This window comes from Bombina bombina, chromosome 4 (genome assembly GCF_027579735.1).
Source record: "Bombina bombina isolate aBomBom1 chromosome 4, aBomBom1.pri, whole genome shotgun sequence".
Taxonomy (NCBI): Eukaryota; Metazoa; Chordata; class Amphibia; order Anura; family Bombinatoridae; genus Bombina; species Bombina bombina.
This window is the reverse complement of record NC_069502.1, coordinates 483,207,857-483,230,349: the sequence shown is the minus strand read 5'-3', so window position 1 is coordinate 483,230,349 and position 22,493 is coordinate 483,207,857. Positions and strand designations below refer to the sequence as shown.

The following is a 22,493-nucleotide window of genomic DNA, read 5'->3' as shown; positions in this document are numbered from 1 at the left end:
AGTTCCTTAAAGGGACAGATTTCTGCTCTGTCTATTCTTTTGCACAAGCGTCTGGCAGAGGTTCCAGACGTCCAGGCATTTTGCCAGGCTTTGGTTAGATTTAAGCCTGTGTTTAAACCTGTTGCTCCCCCGTGGAGCTTAAACTTGGTTCTTAAGGTTCTTCAAGGAGTTCCGTTTGAACCCCTTCATTCCATTGATATTAAACTTTTATCTTGGAAAGTTCTGTTTTTGATGGCTATTTCCTCGGCTCGGAGAGTCTCTGAGCTATCTGCCTTACAATGTGATTCTCCCTATCTGATTTTTCATGCAGATAAGGTAGTTCTGCGTACCAAACCTGGGTTTTTACCTAAGGTGGTTTCTAACAAGAATATCAATCAAGAGATTGTTGTTCCATCGTTGTGCCCTAATCCTTCTTCAAAGAAGGAACGTCTTTTACATAATCTGGACGTAGTCCGTGCCTTGAAGTTTTACTTACAAGCTACTAAGGATTTTCGTCAAACATCTTTCCTGTTTGTCGTTTACTCTGGACAGAGGAGAGGTCAAAAAGCTTCGGCAACCTCTTTTTCCTTTTTGCTTCGGAGCGTAATAAGCCTAGCCTATGAGACTGCTGGACAGCAGCCCCCTGAAAGGATTACAGCTCATTCTACTAGAGCTGTGGCTTCCATCTGGGCCTTCAAAAATGAGGCCTCTGTTGAACAGATTTGCAAGGCTGCGACTTGGTCTTTGCTTCACACTTTTTCAAAATTTTACAAATTTGATACTTTTGCTTCTTCGGAGGCTGTGTTTGGGAGAGAGGTTCTTCGGGCAGTGGTTCCTTCCGCTTAATCCTGCCTTGTCCCTCCCATCATCCGTGTACTTTAGCTTTGGTATTGGTATCCCACAAGTATTGGATGATCCGTGGACTGGATACACTTAACAAGAGAAAACATAATTTATGCTTACCTGATAAATTTATTTCTCTTGTAGTGTATCCAGTCCACGGCCCGCCCTGTCCTTTTAAGGCAGGTCTAAATTTTAATTAAACTACAGTCACCACTGCACCCTATGGTTTCTCCTTTCTCTGTTTGTTTTCGGTCGAATGACTGGATATGACAGTTAGGGGAGGAGCTATATAGCAGCTTTGCTGTGGTTGATCCTCTTGCAACTTCCTGTTGGGAAGGAGAATATCCCACAAGTAATGGATGATCCGTGGACTGGATACACTACAAGAGAAATAAATTTATCAGGTAAGCATAAATTATGTTTTCCAGCCTCATCTTATACAGTCTGCACATTAAATATATGCCTAGATTACGAGTTTTGCGTTATGAGCTATGCAGTGCTAACGTGCAGTTTTTTCTCACCGCTCACTTACCTGCAGCGCTAGTATTACAGGTTTTTACAAACCCGGCGTTAAAAGGCAAGAAGTGAGCGTAGAGCAAAATTGTGCACCATACCGCACTCCAATACCAGCGCTGCTTAAGTCAGCGGTGAGCTGGTCGTAGGTGCTCGTGCACGATTTCCCCATAGACATCAATGGGGAGAGCCGGCTGACAAAAAGTCTAATACCTGCAAAAAAGCAGCGTAAAGCTCAGTAGCGCAGCCCCATTGATTCCTATGGGGAAACAAAATTTATGTTTACACCTAACACCCTAACATGAACCCCGAGTCTAAACACCCCTATTCTTACACTTAACCCCTAATCTGCAACCCCCAACTTCGCCGACACCTGCATTATACTTATTAACCCCTAATCTGCTGCCCCCAACATTGCCGACATCTACATTATATTTATTAACCCCTAAACTCCCTCCCCCAATGTCGCCGCAACCTACCTACATTTATTAACCCCTAATCTGCCGCCCCCAACGTCGCCGCCACTAGTATAATAAATTTATTAACCCCTAAGTCTAACCCTAACACCCCCTAACTTAAATATAAATTAAATAAATCTAAATAAAAATTACTATTAATAACTAAATTATTCCTATTTAAAACTAAATACTTACCTATAAAATAAACCCTAAGCTAGCTACAATATAACTAATAGTTACATTGTAGCTAGCTTAAGGTTTATTTTTATTTTACAGGCAAGATTGTATTTATTTTAACTAGGTAGAATAGTTATAAACTATTTAATAACTACCTAGCTAAAATAAATACAAATTTACCTGTAAAATAAAACCTAACCTATGTTACAATAACGCCTAACACTACACTACAATTAAATAAATCACCTACATTAAATACAATTAATTAAATTAAATTGGCTAAATCACAAAAAAACACTATATTACAGAAAATAAAAAAACAAATTACAGATCTTTAAACTAATTACACCTAATCTAAGAGCCCTATCAAAATAAAAAAAAGCCCACCCAAAATAAAAAAAACCTAGCCTAAACTAAACTACCAATAGCCCTTAAAAGGGCCTTTTGCGGGGCATTGCCCCAAAGAAATCAGCTCTTTTACCTGTAAAAAAAAAAAATACAAACAACCCCCCAACAGTAAAACCCACCACCCAAACAACCAACCCCCCAAATAAAAGCCTAACTAAAAAAACTGAAAAGGGCATTTGGATGGGCATTGCCCTTAAAAGGGCATTTAGCTCTATTGCTGCCCAAAGCCCTAACCTAAAAAATAAATCCACCCAATACACCCTTAAAAAATCCTAACACTAACCCCTGAAGATTCACTTACCGAGAGAAGTCTTCATCCAAGCGGCAAGATGTCCTCAACAAAGCCGGCAGAAGTGGTCCTCCAGACGGGCAGAAGTCTTCATCCAGACGGCATTTTCTATCTTCATCCTTCCGATGCGGAGCGGCTCCATCTTCAAGACATCCAGCGTGGAGCATCCTCTTCAAATGACGTTTTCTTCGGAATGAATATCACTTTAAGTGATGTCATCCAAGATGGCATCCCTTAGATTCCAATTGGCTGATAGAATTCTATCTTGGATGACGTCACTTAAAGTGATATTCATTCTGAAGATGACGTCGTTTGAAGAAGATGCTCCGCGCCGGATGTCTTCAAAGATGGAGCCGCTCCGCGTCGGAAGGATGAAGATAGAAGATGCCGTCTGGAGGACCACTTCTGCCAGCTTCGTTGAGGACATCTTGCCGCTTGGATGAAGACTTCTCCCGGTAAGTGAATCTTCAGGGGTTAGTGTTAGGATGTTTTAAGGGTGTATTGGGTGGGTTTATTTTTTAGGTTAGGGCTTTGGGCAGCAATAGAGCTAAATGCTCTTTTAAGGGCAATGCCCATCCAAACGCCCTTTTCAGGGCAATGGGGAGCTTAGGTTTTTTTAGTTAGGCTTTTATTTGGGGGGTTGGTTGTGTGGGTGGTGGGTTTTACTGTTGGGGGGGTTGTGTGTATTTTTTTTTTACAGGTAAAAGAGCTGATTTCTTTGGGGCAATGCCCAGCACAAGGTCCTTTTAAGGGCTATTGGTAGTTTAGTTTAGGCTAGGGTTTTTTTTTTATTTTGTGTGAGCTTTTTTTTATTTTGATAGGGCTCTTAGATTAGGTGTAATTAGTTTAAAGATCTGTAATTTGTTTTTTATTTTCTGTAATTTAGTGGGGGGGTTTGTGATTTAGCTAATTTTATTTATTTAATTGTATTTTATGTAGGTAATTTATTTAATTGTAGTGTAGTGTTAGGTCTTAGTGTAACTTAGGTTAGGTTTTATTTTGCAGGTAAATTTGTATTTATTTTAGCTAGATAGTTATTAAATAGTTAATAACTATTTAGTAACTATTCTACCTAGTTAAAATAAATACAAACTTGCCTGTGAAATAAAAATAAACCCTAAGCTAGATGCCATGTAACTATTAGTTATATTGTAGCTATCTTAGGGTTTATTTTATAGGTAAATATTTAGTTTTAAATAGGAATAATTTAGTTAATGATAGTAATTTTATTTAGATTTATTTAAATTATATTTAAGTTAGGGGGTGTTAGGGTTAGACTTAAGTTTAAAGGGTTAATAAATTTAGAATAGTGGTGGCGATGTTGGAGGCAGCAGATTAGGGGTTAATAAATATAATGTAGGTTGTGGCGATGTCCGGAGCGGAAGATTAGGGGTTAATAAGTATAATGTAGGTGGTGGCGATGTTAGGGACATCAGATTAGGGGTTAATACTATTTAACTAGTGTTTGCAAGGCGAGAGTGCGGCGGTTTAGGGGTTAATATGTTTATTATAGTGTCGGCGATTCGGGAGTGGCAGATTAGGGGTTAATATTTTTATTATAGTGGCGGCGATGCGGTAGGGCCTCGGTTTAGGGGTTAATAGGTAGTTTATGGGTGTTAGTGTACTTTTTAGCACTTTAGTTATGAGTTTTATGCTACAGCGTTGTAGTGTAAAACTCATAACTACTGACTTTAAAATGCATTAGGAATCTTGACGGGGTAGGGTGTACCGCTCACTTTTTGACCTCCCAGGACAGACTCGTAATACCGGCGCTATGGAAGTCCCATAGAAAAAAGGGTTTACGAACTTTACGTAAGTCGGTTTGCAGTAAGGCCAAACAAGTGTGCGGTACACCTATACCTGCAAGACTCGTAATAGCAGCGGTAGTGAAAAAGCAGCGTTAGGACCTGTTAACGCTGCTTTTTTACCTTAACGCACAACTCGTAATCTAGCCAATAGTTTACTGTTTAAGTTTGAACGCTCATGCAGTTTTTGTAGTGCAGTCCACATACCTTTAGCTGTGTTTTCTTTTCTTATATGAATGAGTTGATCATCCTCCACTAAGAGGCTTATAACTGCTTTGCTTGCCTGTTTTTCTTGTCCCATTCTTCTGGTTTTCAGTGGGTCTGTTTGTATCCAGCACCTCCCATAAGTCATCTTTCGATAACAGCATTTCAAACTTACACTTCCACAGCTGGTAGTTGGTATTGTTTAGCCTTGCTATTGCATATTTCACATCTAAACCACTTGCCATCTTTCAGTAAATTGGATGCAGCTCTTGTTTCCTCACACAGTATTTACTTGGATCATAGATGCAACACTTACTGACTTGTAGTTTTCCTTTAGTGTCTGGGCCCATAACCTGTTAGTTATGTATCAAAAAGGCACTGGAAGCTTTTAGGAATACTGCATTAGGCTTTACTTATACAGATGCAATAGCAGCATTTAGAACATATCAATAACTTGTAAAACAGTGGTCAGCACACAGAGAGGAGAAAACACAATAGAGAAAAAGAACACAACTTCCTTCCGGTTATGAATGAACAAGTTCACAGATATAAACAATTAGTAATCTAAACTGTATAGGGCCATCTACAGCCTTAATGTTGTAAATACATGTGGTACAGTACATGATGATGTATTTCCCAACACCACTCCTGTCAGCTAAGAACAGGAAACTGAAGCTACAATTCGCACAGACTCACCAAAATTGGACAATAGAAGATTGGAAAAAACGTTGCCTGGTCTGATGAGTCTCGATTTTAAGCTGCGACATTCAGATGGTAGGGTCAGAATTTGGCGCAAACATGAAAGCATGGATCCATCCTGCCTTTTATCAATGGTTCAGGCTGGTGGTGGTGGTGTAATGGTGTGGGGGATATTTTCTTGGCACACTTTGGGCCCCTTAGTACCAATTAAGCATTGTTTAAACGCCACGGCCTACCTGATTATTGTTGCTGACCATGTCAATCCCTTTATGACTACAGTGTACCCATCTTCTGATGGCTACTTCCAGCAGGATAATGCACCATGTCACAAACCTCAAAACTGGTTTCTTGAACATAATGGCCTCTAGTTATTAAGCTCCGTAATTTTCTTGCATTCGCCGGCCCAATACGCTCGCCTCACAGCGCCGCCGCGGACCTGAATACGTTCGCAAAAGTTATCAAAAAAGCTGTCAAAAATCCGCGCACCAAGTACGGGGCGATGAGCAGCGGACTGTGATAGTTATCACTCATCCGATCTTGCTGCTCTTCGGCTTTTTTACAGCTTTATTGATAAGCTGTCACTAAGCACCCACACTATACTATACTGTTCTACCCCCTATACCACCGCCCCCGGAGCCCCCCCCGCAACTAAATAAAGTTATTAACCCCTAAACTGCCGCTCCTAGACCCTGCCGCAACTATAATAAATGTATTAACCCCTAAACCGCCGCTCCTGGACCCCTCCGCCACCTACATAATACCTATTAACCCCTATCCTGCCCCCCTATACCGCCGCCACCTATAATAAAGTTATTAACCCCTATCCTGCGGATCCCGGACCCCGCCGCCACCTATATTAAACTTATTAACCCCTAATCTGCCCCCCTACACCGTCGCCATCTATATTAAACTAATTAACCCCTATCCTGCCCCCCCTATACCGCCGCCATCTATATTAAACTAATTAACCCCTATCCTGCCCCCCCTATACCGCCGCTACCTATAATAAAATTATTAACCCCTAAACCTAAGTCTAACACTAACCCTAACACCCCCCTAACTTAAATATTAATTAAATAAATCTAAATAATATTACTCTTATTAAATTAATTTTTCCTATTTAAAACTAAATACTTACCTATAAAATAAACCCTAATATAGCTACAATGTAATTAATAATTACATTGTAGCTATTTTAGGATTTATATTTATTTTACAGGTAACTTTGTATTTATTTTAACTAGGTACAATAGTTATTGCCCCAAAGTAATCAGCCTGTAAAAAAAAAATACAACCCCCCCAACATTAAAAGCCACCAGCCACATACCCCTACTCTAACCCACCCAAACCCCCCTTAAATAAACCTAACACTAACCCCCTGAAGATCTCCCTACCTTGAGTCGTGTTCACCCAGCAGGGCCGAAGTCATCATCCCGACGAATGAATATTCCTTTAAGTGACGTCATCCAAGATGGCGTCCCTCGAATTCCGATTGGCTGATAGGATTCTTTCTAGCAAAAGTAGTCAGATTGTGTCGAACTTTCGTTCGGCACATCTGGAGTGACGTAAGAATCGATCTGTGTCGGACTGAGTCCGGCGGATCGTCGCTTACGTCACAAAATTCTACTTTTGCCGGTGTGTAGGGCTTGATAACTTAGGCGAATCAGCCTCGCCACAAATACGCTGCGGAATTCCAGCGTATTTGAGGTTGACGGCTTGATAACTAGAGGCCAATGAGTTCACTGTACTCCAATGGCCTCCACAGTCACCAAATCTCAATCCAATAAAGCACCTTTGGGATGTGGTGAAATGGGAAATTCACATCATGGATGTGTAGCCGACAAATCTACAGCAACTGTGTGATGCTATCATGTCAATATGGACCCAAATCTCTGAGGAATGTTTCCAACACCTTGTTGAATCTATGGCGTGAAGAATTAAGGCAGTTCCGAAAGCAAAAGTGGGTCCATCCCGGCACTAGCAAGGTGTACCTAACAAAGTGGCTGGTGAGTGTGTGTGTGTGTGTATGTATATATATGTGTATGTATGTGTATATATATATATATATATATATATATATATATATATATATATATATATATATATATATATATATATATATATATGTGTGTGTGTGTGTATATAATATATATGTGTGTGTGTGTGTGTGTATAATATGTATGTGTGTGTGTATATAATATATATGTGTGTGTGTATAATATATATGTGTGTGTGTGTATATATATATATATATATATGTGTGTATATGTATGTGTGTATATAATATATGTTTGTGTGTGTGAAAACACTGTGGCAGATGTAGCGCTATGGATAATATTTTAGTTGAGCCAGGGTGATCGCTCCGGAGTTGGTTTAACTCCATGGCATACCAGACCCCTCAGACTACATCCAATGACCACAACAGAGTGCCATCCGATTTACTGGACTAGGTAGGCCTGACAGTTCATAAATCTCTAAAATACACTTTTAAGGGAGCAGGACACGGACAAGAAAGAGGGAACTTAAATTTCGGTTAATCCTAAATTTAGCCAATGTTCTGCAGAGAGAGGGAGACATAAATACAGATATCTGTTTAGAAATAACATAGAACATATTCTGCTATGTGCAGAACATTGGAATGTTAAATATTTACAGTAAATACATAGTTAAAACCATTTTATTAGATGGTGTTGTTATGAGTGTAACTGTACTATGTAATGTATTTTTGTGACACTTTTTAGTTTTGCAAAACAGTTAACCAGAGTTCTGAAGTCGCAATAGTTATTCTAGAGTAAATTGTGATTGCGCTCATGCGATAGCGTTTACTTTCAACTTGTAATACGAGCGGTAAGCCCAATGCGCGCAAAACTTCACGATAAACCCCCTATTGCACTGGTGCAAACGTTTGCGCTTCACTCGTAATCTAGCCCTTAGTCTGACGTCCCTGAAATTCCTCCTCATGTGCAATCAGCCAATACGTTGAACAGAAGGAGAATCCATATAAGATTTACAGGTTATGGACATATAGAAAACTCAATACCATAAAGATTTTCACATGAAGCTAATATATTTTAAAAATTTTGCGAGCATTCACATACTTCCATTTTCATATTGACATTTTTTGGGGTAAATCGTCCCTTTAAACTATAAACAAGAAACAAAGATGATTTAACTCCTTTTAAAACATTTCTGCAGTTTTTTTAGTAGGTGATAGATAACATTCCTACGTGTACAAACTGACTTTTATGTCCCTTTAAAAAATAAGCAGGGTTACAAAAGCACATAAATAATAAATCGGGTACAACAGTTTTTGGGGATACAGGTTCACAAAGTAAACATACATTTCAAACTTCTTTGTTCATACTAAGTTAAAAAGCATCTGAGTCTTCCTTTATCTCTGTTGTGTAATTGTGACACTTAGAAGGTTGAGGCATTACTCAATCTGTCGTTCTTTAGCAATGATGCCACTCAACTGTAAGTTTCCTTGGCTATGAGGACAGTAACAACGAATTAACTGTATGTCCAAACCAACATCTTTTTAGAAAGATAGTATATATAATATTATATATTGTATACATTTTTAATATATATAAAGAAAATTTATATAAATGTTTTATGAGATTACTGTAACACATCTGTGAAAGACCTTTAACTTTGCAACAATAAATATACAAATATGTTATGTTTAGTACCAGTAATGCCCCCCTCGCTTTGAAAATTTTAAATTGATCTCCTACCCCTTGGCCATTGTACTATTTCCAGACAATCACAACCTGTTTGACTCCTAACATGTACCATTATGGTTCTATGTGGACTGCCTGAAAAAGATATCATGGGCTCTAGTGGTGCCAATAAAATGAGCCATGGTACCTCAAACACAGCCCTGGCTCTTTCTTTCATGTAATTAGCAAGAGTCCAAGAGTCCATGAGCTAGTGACGTATGGGATATACATTCCTACCAGGAGGGGCAAAGTTTCCCAAACCTCAAAATGCCTATAAATACACCCCTCACCACACCCACAATTCAGTTTTACAAACTTTGCCGATGGAGGTGGTGAAGTAAGTTTGTGCTAGATTCTACGTTGATATGCGCTCCGCAGCAAGTTGGAGCCCGGTTTTCCTCTCAGCGTGCAGTGAATGTCAGAGGGATGTGAGGAGAGTATTGCCTATTTGAATGCAGTGATCTCCTTCTACGGGGTCTATTTCATAGGTTCTCTGTTATCGGTCGTAGAGATTCATCTCTTACCTCCCTTTTCAGATCGACGATATACTCTTATATATACCATTACCTCTGCTGATTCTCGTTTCAGTACTGGTTTGGCTATCTGCTATATGTAGATGAGTGTCCTGGGGTAAGTAAGTCTTATTTTCTGTGACACTCCTAGCTATGGTTGGGCACTTTGTTTATAAAGTTCTAAATATATGTATTCAAACATTTATTTGCCTTGACTCAGAATGTTCAACTTTCCTTATTTTCAGACAGTCAGTTTCATATTTGGGATAATGCATTTTAATTTAACATTTTTCTTACCTTAAAATTTGACTTTTTCCCTGTGGGCTGTTAGGCTCGCGGGGGCTGAAAATGCTTCTTTTTATTGCGTCATTCTTGGCGCGGACTTTTTTGGCGCAAAAATTCTATTTCCGTTTCCGGCGTCATACGTGTCGCCGGAAGTTGCGTCATTTTTTGACGTTATTTTGCGCCAAAAATGTCGGCGTTCCGGACGTGGCGTCATTTTTGGCGCCAGAAAGCATTTAGGCGCCAAATAATGTGGGCGTCTTATTTGGCGCGAAAAAATATGGGCGTCACTTTTGTCTCCACATTATTTAAGTTTCATTTTTTATTGCTTCTGGTTGCTAGAAGCTTGTTCTTTGGCATTTTTTCCCATTCCTGAAACTGTCATTTAAGGAATTTGATCAATTTTGCTTTATATATATGTTGTTTTTTCTCTTACATATTGCAAGATGTCTCTCGTTGCATCTGAGTCAGAAGATACTACAGGAAAATCGCTGTCAAGTGCTGAATCTACCAAAGCTAAGTGTATCTGCTGTAAACTTTTGGTAGCTATTCCTCCAGCTGTTGTTTGTATTGATTGTCATGACAAACTTGTTAAAGCAGATAATATTTCCTTTAGTAAAGTACCATTGCCTGTTGCAGTTCCTTCAACATCTAAGGTGCAGAATGTTCCTGATAATATAAGAGATTTTGTTTCTGAATCAATAAAGAAGGCTATGTCTGTTATTTCTCCTTCTAGTAAACGTAAAAAATCTTTTAAAACTTCTCTCCCTACAGATGAATTTTTAAATGAACATCATCATTCTGATTCTGATGATTCCTCTGGTTCAGAGGATTCTGTCTCAGAGGTTGATGCTGATAAATCTTCATATTTATTTAAGATGGAATTTATTCGTTCTTTACTTAAAGAAGTACTAATTGCTTTAGAAATAGAGGATTCTGGTCCTCTTGATACTAATTCTAAACGTTTAGATAAAGTATTTAAAGCTCCTGTGGTTATTCCAGAAGTTTTTCCTGTTCCTAATGCTATTTCTGCAGTAATTTCCAAAGAATGGGATAATTTGGGTAATTCATTTACTCCTTCTAAACGTTTTAAGCAATTATATCCTGTGCCGTCTGACAGATTAGAATTTTGGGACAAGATCCCTAAAGTTGATGGGGCTATTTCTACCCTTGCTAAACGTACTACTATTCCTACGTCAGATGGTACTTCGTTTAAGGATCCTCTAGATAGGAAAATTGAATCCTTTCTAAGAAAAGCTTATCTGTGTTCAGGTAATCTTCTTAGACCTGCTATATCTTTGGCTGATGTTGCTGCAGCTTCAACTTTTTGGTTGGAAACTTTAGCGCAACAAGTAACACATCGTGATTCTCATTATATTATTATTCTTCTTCAGCATGCTAATAATTTTATCTGTGATGCCATTTTTGATATTATCAGAGTTGATGTCAGGTTTATGTCTCTAGCTATTTTAGCTAGAAGAGCTTTATGGCTTAAAACTTGGAATGCTGATATGGCTTCTAAATCAACTCTACTTTCCATTTCTTTCCAGGGTAACAAATTATTTGGTTCTCAGTTGGATTCCATTATTTCAACTGTTACTGGTGGGAAAGGAACTTTTTTACCACAGGATAAAAAATCTAAAGGTAAAAACAGGGCTAATAATCGTTTTCGTTCCTTTCGTTTCAACAAAGAACAAAAGCCTGATCCTTCATCCTCAGGAGCAGTTTCAGTTTGGAGACCATCTCCAGTCTGGAATAAATCCAAGCCAGCTAGAAAGGCAAAGCCTGCTTCTAAGTCCACATGAAGGTGCGGCCCTCATTCCAGCTCAGCTGGTAGGGGGCAGGTTACGTTTTTTCAAGGAAATTTGGATCAATTCTGTTCACAATCTTTGGATTCAGAGCATTGTTTCAGAAGGGTACAGAATTGGTTTCAAGTTGAGACCTCCTGCAAAGAGATTTTTTTCTTTCCCGTGTCCCAGTAAATCCAGTAAAAGCTCAAGCATTTCTGAAATGTGTTTCAGATCTAGAGTTGACTGGAGTAATTATGCCAGTTCCAGTTCCGGAACAGGGGATGGGGTTTTATTCAAATCTCTTCATTGTACCAAAGAAGGAGAATTCTTTCAGACCAGTTCTGGATCTAAAAATATTGAATCGTTATGTAAGGATACCAACGTTCAAGATGGTAACTGTAAGGACTATCTTACCTTTTGTTCAGCAAGGGAATTATATGTCCACAATAGATTTACAGGATGCATATCTGCATATTCCGATTCATCCAGATCATTATCAGTTCCTGAGATTCTCGTTTCTGGACAAGCATTACCAATTTGTGGCTCTGCCGTTTGGCCTAGCTACAGCTCCAAGAATTTTTACAAAGGTTCTCGGTGCCCTGCTGTCTGTAATCAGAGAACAGGGTATTGTGGTATTTCCTTTGCTCGTTTTCACATGCGACCTCTTCAGCTCTGTATGCTGAAGCAATGGTGCAAGGATTACACGAAGATATCTCAATTAATATCTTTAAAACCGATTGTTCGACACTCTCTAACATGGTGGACAGATCACCATTGTTTAATTCAGGGGGCTTCTTTTGTGCTTCCGACCTGGACTGTAATTTCAACAGATGCAAGTCTCACAGGTTGGGGAGCTGTGTGGGGATCTCTGACGGCACAAGGAGTTTGGGAATCTCAGGAGGTGAGATTACCGATCAATATTTTGGAACTCCGTGCAATTTTCAGAGCTCTTCAGTTTTGGCCTCTTCTGAAGAGAGAATCGTTCATTTGTTTTCAGACAGACAATGTCACAACTGTGGCATACATCAATCATCAAGGAGGGACTCACAGTCCTCTGGCTATGAAAGAAGTATCTCGAATTTTGGTTTGGGCGGAATCCAGCTCCTGTCTAATCTCTGCGGTTCATATCCCAGGTGTAGACAATTGGGAAGCGGATTATCTCAGTCGCCAAACGTTGCATCCGGGCGAATGGTCTCTTCACCCAGAGGTATTTCTTCAGATTGTTCAAATGTGGGAATTTCCAGAAATAGATCTGATGGCGTCCCATCTAAACAAGAAACTTCCCAGGTATCTGTCCAGATCCCGGGATCCTCAGGCGGAGGCAGTGGATGCATTATCACTTCCTTGGAAGTATCATCCTGCCTATATCTTTCCGCCTCTAGTTCTTCTTCCAAGAGTAATCTCCAAGATTCTGAAGGAATGCTCGTTTGTTCTGCTGGTAGCTCCGGCATGGCCTCACAGGTTTTGGTATGCGGATCTTGTCCGGATGGCCTCTTGCCAACCGTGGACTCTTCCGTTAAGACCAGACCTTCTGTCACAAGGTCCTTTTTTCCATCAGGATCTGAAATCCTTAAATTTAAAGGTATGGAGATTGAACGCTTGATTCTTGGTCAAAGAGGTTTCTCTGACTCTGTGATTAATACTATGTTACAGGCTCGTAAATCTGTATCTCGAGAGATATATTATAGAGTCTGGAAGACTTATATTTCTTGGTGTCTTTCTCATCATTTTTCCTGGCATTCTTTTAGAATGCCGAGAATTTTACAGTTTCTTCAGGATGGTTTAGATAAGGGTTTGTCCGCAAGTTCTTTGAAAGGACAAATCTCTGCTCTTTCTGTTCTTTTTCACAGAAAGATTGCTATTCTTCCTGATATTCATTGTTTTGTACAAGCTTTGGTTCGTATAAAACCTGTCATTAAGTCAATTTCTCCTCCTTGGAGTTTGAATTTGGTTCTGGGAGCTCTTCAAGCTCCTCCGTTTGAACCTATGCATTCATTGGACATTAAATTACTTTCTTGGAAAGTTTTGTTCCTTTTGGCCATCTCTTCTGCCAGAAGAGTTTCTGAATTATCTGCTCTTTCTTGTGAGTCTCCTTTTCTGATTTTTCATCAGGATAAGGCGGTGTTGCAAACTTCTTTTGAATTTTTACCTAAAGTTGTGAATTCCAACAACATTAGTAGAGAAATTGTGGTTCCTTCATTATGTCCTAATCCTAAGAATTCTAAGGAGAAATCGTTGCATTCTTTGGATGTTGTTAGAGCTTTGAAATATTATGTTGAAGCTACGAAATCTTTTCGTAAGACTTCTAGTCTATTTGTTATCTTTTCCGGTTCTAGAAAAGGCCAGAAAGCTTCTGCCATTTCTTTGGCATCTTGGTTGAAATCTTTAATTCATCTTGCCTATGTTGAGTCGGGTAAAACTCCGCCTCAGAGAATTACAGCTCATTCTACTAGGTCAGTTTCTACTTCCTGGGCGTTTAGGAATGAAGCTTCGGTTGACCAGATCTGCAAAGCAGCAACTTGGTCCTCTTTGCATACTTTTACTAAATTCTACCATTTTGATGTATTTTCTTCTTCTGAAGCAGTTTTTGGTAGAAAAGTACTTCAGGCAGCGGTTTCAGTTTGAATCTTCTGCTTATGTTTTTCGTTAAACTTTATTTTGGGTGTGGATTATTTTCAGCAGGAATTGGCTGTCTTTATTTTATCCCTCCCTCTCTAGTGACTCTTGTGTGGAAAGATCCACATCTTGGGTAGTCATTATCCCATACGTCACTAGCTCATGGACTCTTGCTAATTACTTGAAAGAAAACATAATTTATGTAAGAACTTACCTGATAAATTCATTTCTTTCATATTAGCAAGAGTCCATGAGGCCCGCCCTTTTTTTGTGGTGGTTATGATTTTGTATAAAGCACAATTATTCCAATTCCTTATTTTATATGCTTTCGCACTTTTTTATCACCCCACTTCTTGGCTATTCGTTAAACTGAATTGTGGGTGTGGTGAGGGGTGTATTTATAGGCATTTTGAGGTTTGGGAAACTTTGCCCCTCCTGGTAGGAATGTATATCCCATACGTCACTAGCTCATGGACTCTTGCTAATATGAAAGAAATGAATTTATCAGGTAAGTTCTTACATAAATTATGTTTTTTCTTATCAATGAGAGAGCTGCAGGGTTGTCACCTGTGTGATGAAATAGCTTACATATTTTATCCCTGGAATATTCACATAGTTGTTTTTAACCCCCTGTAAATATTCCTATTATTACAACATATACAGCTTGTACATTCCTTGACTCCCAGTAGCGGCTCTGCCAGTGGGCAGTGTAAGGCAGAACACCCCGACCTAGCAATGCACCCATTTCTTTACAGGACTGGACTGGGTACACAGCCCTGGGTGCTCAATAGCACTCTCAGGAAGCTGTGCTGTCACCAGAGTTCCAGGCAGTTAACCCCAGACAAGTCTGGGTGCAAGGCCCATAGGGAAAATTACAAAATAAATTAATACACTGTGATGGCATTTGCCTTTATTTATATATTATATCCAACTCACAGAGAAAGTCCAGCACTCGCTTGCAAGCTCTCAGCTAGGATTAAAAGCAAAACTGGAAGAGTTAGTTATAGTGATGTGCAGTTCGGTTCTTTTGGGTGAATCGGTTCATTTCGGACGGTTCGATTAACTGAACCGGTTCATGAACCGATTCACCAGTTCACCTACTGAACATGAGGTAGAGGCTCTACCTCATGTTCAGTAGGTGAACTGTAGAGCCGCAGATTCGTTTCCTGCAGTGCTGTATGTAAATGACTCAGTGTACTGTAACTCTAATGAATCATTTAGATAACAGTACACTGATTCAAATAACAGGTCACACTCACAGCGGTTCTCAACAGACCCCTGCATTTACATTAACCCATTCAGCATCCCATGTTTGTGTGTATATATATATATATATATATATATTATTTATATATATATATATATATATATATATATATATATATATATATATATATATATATATATATATATATATATATATATATATATAATTTGTAGCTGTTGCTAAGTAAAAGTTAGCTTAGATATAGAGGAAGAACAACAAATTTTATATATATATATATATATATATATATATATATATATATATATATATATATATATATATATATATACACAAACATGGGATGCTGAATGGGTTAATGTAAATGCAGGGGTATGTTGAGAACTGCTGTGAGTGTGACCTGATATTTGAATCAGTGTACTGTTAGTTAACTCGTATGCAATGAATCTGTCTGTTAACAGTACACTGAGTCGTTTGCTAACAGTTAACTTCTTTTGAATCCGTGAACTGTTAACAGACTGATTCTTTGCAAATGAGTTAGCTAACCGTTCACTGATTCAACAACACTGGTAATATGATCCTAGAGTGAGATTCTGCTGTGTGATTCATTAAAGGAGGAGTTAGCAGAGCATAACTCACTCTAGGATCGTATTACCAGAGTGCTGCTGATGACTCAGGAACTGAACTGTTTCAAACGAATCAGTTCAGTCTGATGTACTGATTCATTCAGTTCAGTGAAAAGATCCGGTTCAAATGAACGATTCGTTCATGAACCGGACATCACTAGTTAGTTACAGCATCTGGCCAAATGGGACAAGCCCAGGTACCACATGAAGGTCTTTCCCTAATACAGCCATACAAATGCAAGCTTTCAATCAAACAAGCTGGGAACAAGTCAAGGAAACTTGTCCCCAGTTTGATTGAGAGCTTGCTTTTGTATGGCTGTATTAGGGACCTTGACATGGTACCTGGGCTTGTCCCATTTGGCCAGATGCTGTAACTAACTCTTCCAGTTTTGCTTTTAATCTTAGCTGAGAGCTTGCAAGCAAGTGCTGGACTTTCTTTGTGAGTTGGATATAATATATAAATAAAGGCAAATGCTATCACAGCAGTTTTGAACATTATCTGAAGAGGTTATTCATATTATTAGCATTATCTCAGAGCTTTAACACAGCAATAAAAATGCTTTGTCTCAGTGTTAAATAAGCTTGAATAAAAAGTATTAACGGATTACTGTATTTTTCTACATTTTTAATAAATTATCACAATGGTGCACAAAAAGGGTTTGCTCCTAGATTTTAAACACATTTGCCAATCCCCTAATTTAGCAAAAGAGCATGGCAGAGTTGGCAGAAAATGATGCCATGTAAACCCTGCAAGAACTCAGCCACTTTATTGTAATTAAACACTTTCCAACATGCTACTTCCTCTAGAAAATGCACAAACAAGCCAATGTTGCCTAAAGCAAATTAGCCATTCTTTAGCAACAGTTGCTATGACATAAATACCATTCACGTGTGTATATGGAAAGCAATTCCTAAGAATATAAAAAGCCCAAATGTAATAAGTGAAAACTTTACAGCTTGCCCCATATGGGTGAAATGCTGTTCTTTATCATTTTTACATTTTAATAGGAAATACTGTGTGGGACAGAACTAAAGAAACTTTATCCAATGACGGGTCCTCATCTCACACTCTCACTTTACACTACTTTCTTTATGTCAAGCTATTTTCTTACATCTAGTTAAGGATATCAGGTTTTCTTTCTCATACACATTATGCATTTGTTTTAGCTTCCCTTTCCCATAACATATGTGGCTTTTATTGTATACAGTATAGCCATTTTGTTTCTTCCTAACTCTACCAGATTGACCAAAGTCTGATCTCAGTCATTTCAATTATTTCAATAGTAGCTAAGGCAATGGCAATTTAGCATAATTTTAAATACAATAATAAAAGTTATGTATATAGAAGCATAGACTTCATGGGTTACTGTATATAACAGCACTCTTAGCTAATTTAGTAGTGTTGCTAAAGCTTATGTAATAGAGGCCAGGGAAATGTGTAATTATGCATAATTTAATGCAATGCATTTTCATGATTTATTTTGCCTGCTTCCCCCAGAGAGGCTAGAAAGCATTCCCGTCTACTGACACTCCTGTACGCTGCATAGTAATTGGCTGCTATGTGCAAGCATCCTTTATATATGTCCCTAATTGGCCACAATAAAGGGAGTAACATAAGCAACACTGAAGAGGCTTTTTAAGAGTTTGTCCTAGGCCTTTATATTCTTCTAAGAAAATTTATAGTTTTAAATGCTTTTGCAGTGCTGTCCTTAAAGGAGTCAACTAACAAAAATATATTGTTTAAAAATATAGATAATCCATTTTATTACCCATTCCCCAGTTTTGCACAGCCAACATGATTATATTAATTTACTTTTAACCTCTGTGATTACCTTGTATCTAAGCCTCTTTTGACAGCCCCCTGATCACATGACTTTGAGGCCTATTTAACAAATGTCTGTCGGACCTGATCCGACAGTACGGATCAGGTCCGACAGACATCGCTGAATGTGGAGAGCAATACGCTCTCCATATTCAGCATTGCACCAGCAGCTCTTGCGAGCTGCTGGTGCAACGCCGCTCCCTGCAGACTCGTGGCCAATCGGCCGCCAGCAGGGGGTTGTCAGTCAACCCAATCGTACTCGATCGGGTCGAATTGTGGCGATCTCTGTCCGCCTCCTCAGAGCAGGCGGACAGCTTATGGAGCAGCGGTCTTTAGACCGCTGCTCCATAACTTGCGTTTCTGGCGAGTCTTGAGACTCGCCAGAAACACGGGCCCTCAAGCTCCATTCAGAGCTTGATAAATGGGCCTCTATATTTATTATCTAATGACTTTCATTTTAGCTGTGTTGTGCACAACCCACGGACGTGAGCACAATGTTATCTATATGAACAACATGAACTAGCAGTCTCCTGTTGTTAAAGCAAATAAAACAGCATGTGAGCAGGAGGCTGTCTGTAGTGGCTTAGAAACAGGCAGAAATTTAGAGGTTTAAATGTTATAAAGTAAATTAATATAACAATGTTGGTTGTGCAAAGCTGGGGAATGGGTAGTAAAGGCATTATCTATCTTTTTAAACAATAACAATTTTAGTGTAGACTGTCCCTTTAAAGTTAGCAGTAAATGTATATTTAAGAATTTAATCTTAAAGGGTCTTGATATTGCTTCTAATATTGGAGATAAAATGGATTCATCTTTTAATATTACATTTTGTATTGAAAGAGCATGTGCAATACAGGTTACCCAACATATATCATAGTAAAGGGTACATCCATTAAATAAAACAAACCACCCATATATATTATGACATGTTGATAGAAAAAAAGTGTATTTACAATATATTTCCATTTTCCCCCAGATTACTCGTGTCCTGTGGTGGTATTACTTCTCTAAACTCATAGAGTTTATGGACACGTTCTTTTTCATTCTTCGGAAGAACAATCACCAGATCACTGTGCTCCACGTCTACCATCATGCGTCTATGCTAAATATTTGGTGGTTTGTTATGAACTGGGTTCCTTGTGGACACTGTAAGTAGTGAATACATGTAGACAGTCCAAAAATACATTGTAATAAATGAGTTAAAGTGATATGAAACCCAAAATTGTCCTTTCATGATTCAGATAGAGCATGCAAACTATTAGCAATTATCTTTGTTCTTTTGGTATCTTTTGCTGAAAAGCATGGATGTATGCTTGGGAGCCAGCCCATTTCTGGAGCACTATATGGCAGCAGTTTTGCAAGAATGTTATCCATTTGCAAGAGCTCTAGATGGCAGCACTATTTCCTGTCATATAGTGCTCCAGATGCCTACCTAGGTATCTCTTCAACACAGAGGATCATGGGAACAAAGCAAATATGATAAAAGATGTAAATTGGAAACTTGTTTTAAAATAGTATGCTCTGTCTGAGTCACAAAATAAAATGTATTTAATTTGTTTCATATTCCTTTAAATATTGTAATGCATGAGGGTGTTCACCATGCAGTTAAGCAGATCAGTAACTGTTTTAATCTTGGCTAGCACATTTGCCATCTATTTAGCAATCATTTTTTACATGATTATAGGTTTGTGTATATTATTATTTTTTGATTGCTCTAGGCAATATTATTGCAAATAGTCTGTTACGCTCATGATGCAGCTGTATATTGGTTAATCACATTTAAAAATACAGCCATTCTATACTGCGTGATACTCTGCTTTCTTTAAGGGGGTTAAGCCGTGTGTTTCAGAGGGGGACAATTATATATTAGATTTCGATATAATTTGTCTGGCAGTTTAATAGTCTGCTCTTCTGTTTGGGAACGCATGGCAAGCTCTGGAAATTCGAGAATTATGATGTCAGAACTAATGGCTCAAAGATTTTTCAAACCCTAACTTTGAGTATTTATTTTGTACGCAGCACTGAATGGAGCTCCAGTATGATGGCAATTTGGCATGTAGGAAATGATTTTACATTAGTTGTCAGAGCTCATGGAATTTTCTCAATAGTATAATGGGAATGGTGATTTGACCGTGTCAAGAAGCTGAGCATTGATGCAAATGAGTTCACTCTTTTTAATCTATGTACGTACATGTATTTTACATGTGGATAGGTATTGGTTTTAGGTGCTGTTTATCTTTTAAATGGACATGAAACCCAAAATTTCTCCTGTCATGATTTTGATAGAGCAAACCATTTTAAACAACTTTCCAATTTACTTCTATTATAAAATGTGCTTCATTCTCTTGGTATCCTTTTGTTGAATGAACAGCAATGCACTACTAGGAGCTAGCTGAACACATTGAGTAAGCCAATGATAGAAGTCATATATGTGCAGCTAGCTCCCAGTAGTGCATTGCTCCCCGTTAGCCTACTTAGATATGCTTTCCAGCAAAGGATGCCAAAAGAACAAAGCCATTAGATAATATAAGTAAATTTAAAAGTTGTTTAACCCCTTTTTAATCTAAAGGGTTAATTAGTGCTTGTCTCTCTGTCCGTGTACTCCTTCTGGAGTGAGGAAAGAAGTAATAATGTGTCCCACTGCTGGCAATGGGTTCAAATTAAATGCTCTGTCTTAATCATGAATATTTAATTTTGACTTTTCTGTCCCTTTTTAAAGGGACATTCCAGCCAAAGTTGGAATCCACATGGATACATTTGAGTTCTGAATAGAAGCATTTTTGCATTATACATGTATTAGCAAAAATGCTTCTAATAAAAGTTATAGCTGTTTTTCAAAAGTGTATTTAAGTATGCGCCGTGCACCAGCATTTTAAACACAACACTTGCTCAGAGAATCTAAGGTGATTGTACCATCTGGTAATGGCTCAATTTGTTAATTGCTCACATGGTACAAGCCCCACTGGTGCTCTGAGCAGCTGCAGTATTTAAAATGCTGGTGCACTAAGAATATCTAGCTATCCCGCACATGCAGAGAAAAATATTAACACTAAAACAGTGATAACTTTTACTAGAATCATGTTTGCCAATACATGTATATAGCAAATATGGTTCTATTCAAAGATTATTTAATCTATGTGCATTTAAATTTTGACCGAATTGTCCCTTTTAATTTTACAATAAATGCTGTCATTAAAGTTATAGTGCATTCCAAAATCTGTTTCTATTGTAAATGACACAAGATAGTAATTAACCCTTTGAGTGCTAAGCACTTTCCCACCTGGGTGCTAAGGTTTTTTTAAAGGGTTTTTTATTTTATATTTTTAAAACTATTTTTTTTTTACTTTTTTTTTTATTTATTTCAGATCCCCAAGACTTACACTGTTGGAAAGGTTAGGCGATTACCTTTCCAACGGTGGGTCTTGGGGGTCTGTAGCTGCTGTTGTTGATGTTAAATAAAGTTGCGTGGTGACGTCATCACGTTATTGCGCGTGACGTCACCACGCAAAACGGGAAGCCCCGGTCATTGCCTGTCATTGTGCAACACCGATTGCCAGGGTAGGAGCGCGTGAGAGCCCCCATATCTCCCTCAAGTTGGGAGAGTGCTAGTGACGGCTCTGAGCCGTCATTAGCACCAGAGTGGGAAACTCTGTGATGGCTCAGAGCCGTCATTAGCACTCAAGGGGTTAAAAGATGAGGGATTTTTTTTCAAATTTGTTAAAAGTAGATAAAAATGATTTTATTTTCAATCAACATAAATGGGAGTACTGTGTATATAGAGACCCATTCACTAACCATCCTTTTTCTTTTACAAGATACGATGAGTCCACGGATTTCATCCTTACTTGTGGGATATCGCCTCCTGGTTAGCAGGAGGAGGCAAAGAGCACCACAGCAGAGCTGTATATATAGCTCCTCCCTTCCCTCCCACTCCAGTCATTCTCTTTGCCTGTGTTAGTGATAGGAAGAGGTAAAGTGAGGTGTTAGTTTAGATTCTTCAATCAAGAGTTTATTATTTTTAAAATGGTACCAAAGTGTGCTATTTTTCTATAGGGTGTAGCCGTATTCCTTGTCAGCCTCTAGAGTAGAGCTACAGGTGGCTTTAAAGCAATGGGAACTGGTGGGGTTTTAGCTTCACTGCGCCTCCCATACTTGTGCTGCCCTTATGTTGATGGTCTTAGAGAATATTAACTAAGGCCCTTCTGTGTTCAGAGCTGAAGGAGGGATCAAAGGACCTCTTTACACTGTGAGACTCGTCATGCTGGCACTCAGCATTAAGGTAAGTGCAGTCTTTCATTTCTAGGGCTTTTGGGCATATCTCAGAACCGGCTGTACTCCTTTCATATTTGGGGAACCAGGGCTCTTAGTAAAGGGCTTCCCTATTTTTAGAGTGTGTGGGTTTCATGGGATGTTAACCAACACGGCTATATGTGTCAGAGAGTGTTCGTGTTAATAAGAGTACACTTGGGACACTATTAGCATTTAGCCATACTCTTTATTAGCTACAGGAGCTGCTGTTAAAT

At 38.6% G+C, this 22,493-nt stretch overlaps 1 protein-coding gene across 1 annotated transcript in view; it reads left to right on the top strand.

Annotated features, from left to right (window-relative positions):
* Window positions 1-22,493, top strand: part of ELOVL5 (ELOVL fatty acid elongase 5) — a 102,819-nt gene that overhangs the window by 58,275 nt on the left and 22,051 nt on the right. Inside the window, 1 exon segment of the mRNA XM_053710383.1 lies at window positions 18,947-19,118. Within this exon segment, the coding sequence (XP_053566358.1) occupies window positions 18,947-19,118 (172 nt within the window).